Here is a 2,148-nt window from a genome sequence, read left to right as displayed (position 1 = left end):
TAACAGAATAAAAGAATATATATGGGCCATGCAGTGGGACTGAACTCGGAAGCATGTGGTTGGGAAGCAAGCTTCTTGCCACACAGCCGCTCTTGCGCCTATGCTCACTCCTGTACCTATATATATGTATAATATATATATATTAACCACAGTTTTAATTCTACTTTTAGTTGGCTCCGTGGTATCCAAAAACGTCTCGACAGCATGTTTATTCAGTAACCATTCTTTTTTTGTCTTCGCTATTATAATTTCATATTTCTTATGGAATTTTTCGTTTTAAAATTTGTCTTTCGTATATACATGTGTTCCACATGGAGATTGGTTAAATGAAACTGAGTAACAGTTTGTGACATTTTTCACCCTGCATAAATGATTACACATACACGCACATAAACCTACCTACCTACCTACCTACATACAAACATACATACATACATAATGTTGTTTGGGACAGACAAGAAAAAGTGTGTAGCGTCATTTAGGTCAGCTGTTATGCTGATGTGAATATCTCTTTGAGAATCACAGAGAAAGAAGATAACTATGGACAGCTGCTTTGAAACCTCCAGCTTCTATATCCGAGTTACAAATCTACACCTATACCAATTATAGTTGGTGCTTTTGGTTTTGTAAGTAAAAGTTTGTCAGCCTGGGTAAGCTAGGATTTTCAGAAATGATCAAAATAATTAAAAACGGCGAAGAACATACACAAAAATATACATGCTTATATATATATATATATATTAACATAGATAAATACATAAATAGACAGATAAAGATGTAAATATGTATTTTATCGTACATACCTTTGGAACACCTCACCCATGCTCCAGTGTGGATACACTGTCTACTTGGAAAGGCCGGACAATCAAAAATTGATCTTTCATCACCGGAACAATTGACAGCATTCAAGACAACAGGCAAAGTCGAAACTTGTCGGTGGCTGTCCTGGTAACTCAGTCCGGTCCTACAAGAAACATTTATTCCAAATATATATTATTGTTACCTTTATGAATTAAAAAAAAAATTATTGCCAAATAAACACACGCACAATATATTTTTTTATTTTAACTCATGCCCATTGTTCGGAAATCTTTCGTCACACATCTGCGACCTCTTGAGCGACACCTTCTGTCCTTGTCTGTCCTGCTCTGCTTAGTCTAGGACTAAGCGGAGCAAGAGCACACACGAGGACAGAAAGGGTTGCTGAAGAGGTCACAGATGTGTGACAAAAGTTTTCCAGACAATCGACACGAGTTAAAATAAGAACAGTTATAAACAAGTGAAGAACGAATATATAGTGCTTGTGCTTATTTTGAAAAAAAAAAAGAAAAAGAAAACCATCCAGAAATATAACAATATATTTTTGTTGTTTAATGTAAATTAACCTTCATTTAAAAATACCTAGTCGAAGCACAGTTATACTATATTTACATTTAAGCAGAGAATTACTTTATGCAAAGTATTCTTCCCTTTTAAGACAGCAGGGTATAGTCTGTTAGATTTTAGATGCTATTTGTAGTAGGGCGAGTGATTGTTTAAAGGGTATTTCGTTGATCCAACAAATCCGTACTTCAGAGAAATAGAAGTTTGAGATCAATAGTTTAGATATAAATTTCATCATTTTGCGACCATCATAGATCTTTACCGAACTAATATAAACATAATCCTAGGCATATGTATATGAGTTCTACTATGATAATCATTTAAAGAGAGGGACATATACACAACAAAACCTAAATGTAATGACTAATAACTGAGTCAACTGAATTAACAACGCTTTATTGCTTGCATTGTGTTAGGGTATTCGGCTTACGACCGTACGGCTGTGAGTTCGATTTCCGGCGGTGCGTTGTACCCTTGAGCAAGATACTTTCTTTTGTCGTTTTTCCAATCCACTCAGATGGCAAGAAATGAATTGTACTTGTAATTCAAAGAGCCAGCCTTATAACATTCTGTGTCACGCTGAATCTCTTTGAGAGCTACGTTAAAGGTACGTGTGTCTGGAATACTCAGCGACTTGTATGTTAATTTTACGAGTAGAATGTTCCGTTGATCGAATCAGCCGGAACACTTGTCGTAATCGACAGAATGGCATATATGTGTATATATATATATATATATATATATACTATCTTTATCTTATGATAT

At 35.0% G+C, this 2,148-nt stretch overlaps 1 protein-coding gene across 1 annotated transcript in view; it reads right to left on the bottom strand.

Annotated features, from left to right (window-relative positions):
• The window catches only part of LOC106883856 (neurotrypsin), a 24,464-nt gene that overhangs the window by 17,867 nt on the left and 4,449 nt on the right, over positions 1–2,148 (bottom strand). Inside the window, exon 3 of the mRNA XM_014934995.2 lies at positions 804–964. Within this exon, the coding sequence (XP_014790481.1) occupies positions 804–964 (161 nt within the window). The remainder of the gene's footprint in view (positions 1–803; positions 965–2,148) is intronic.

Source organism: Octopus bimaculoides, chromosome 5 (genome assembly GCF_001194135.2).
Source record: "Octopus bimaculoides isolate UCB-OBI-ISO-001 chromosome 5, ASM119413v2, whole genome shotgun sequence".
Classification (NCBI taxonomy): domain Eukaryota; kingdom Metazoa; phylum Mollusca; class Cephalopoda; order Octopoda; family Octopodidae; genus Octopus; species Octopus bimaculoides.
This window is presented reverse-complemented; position numbering and strand designations above follow the sequence as displayed.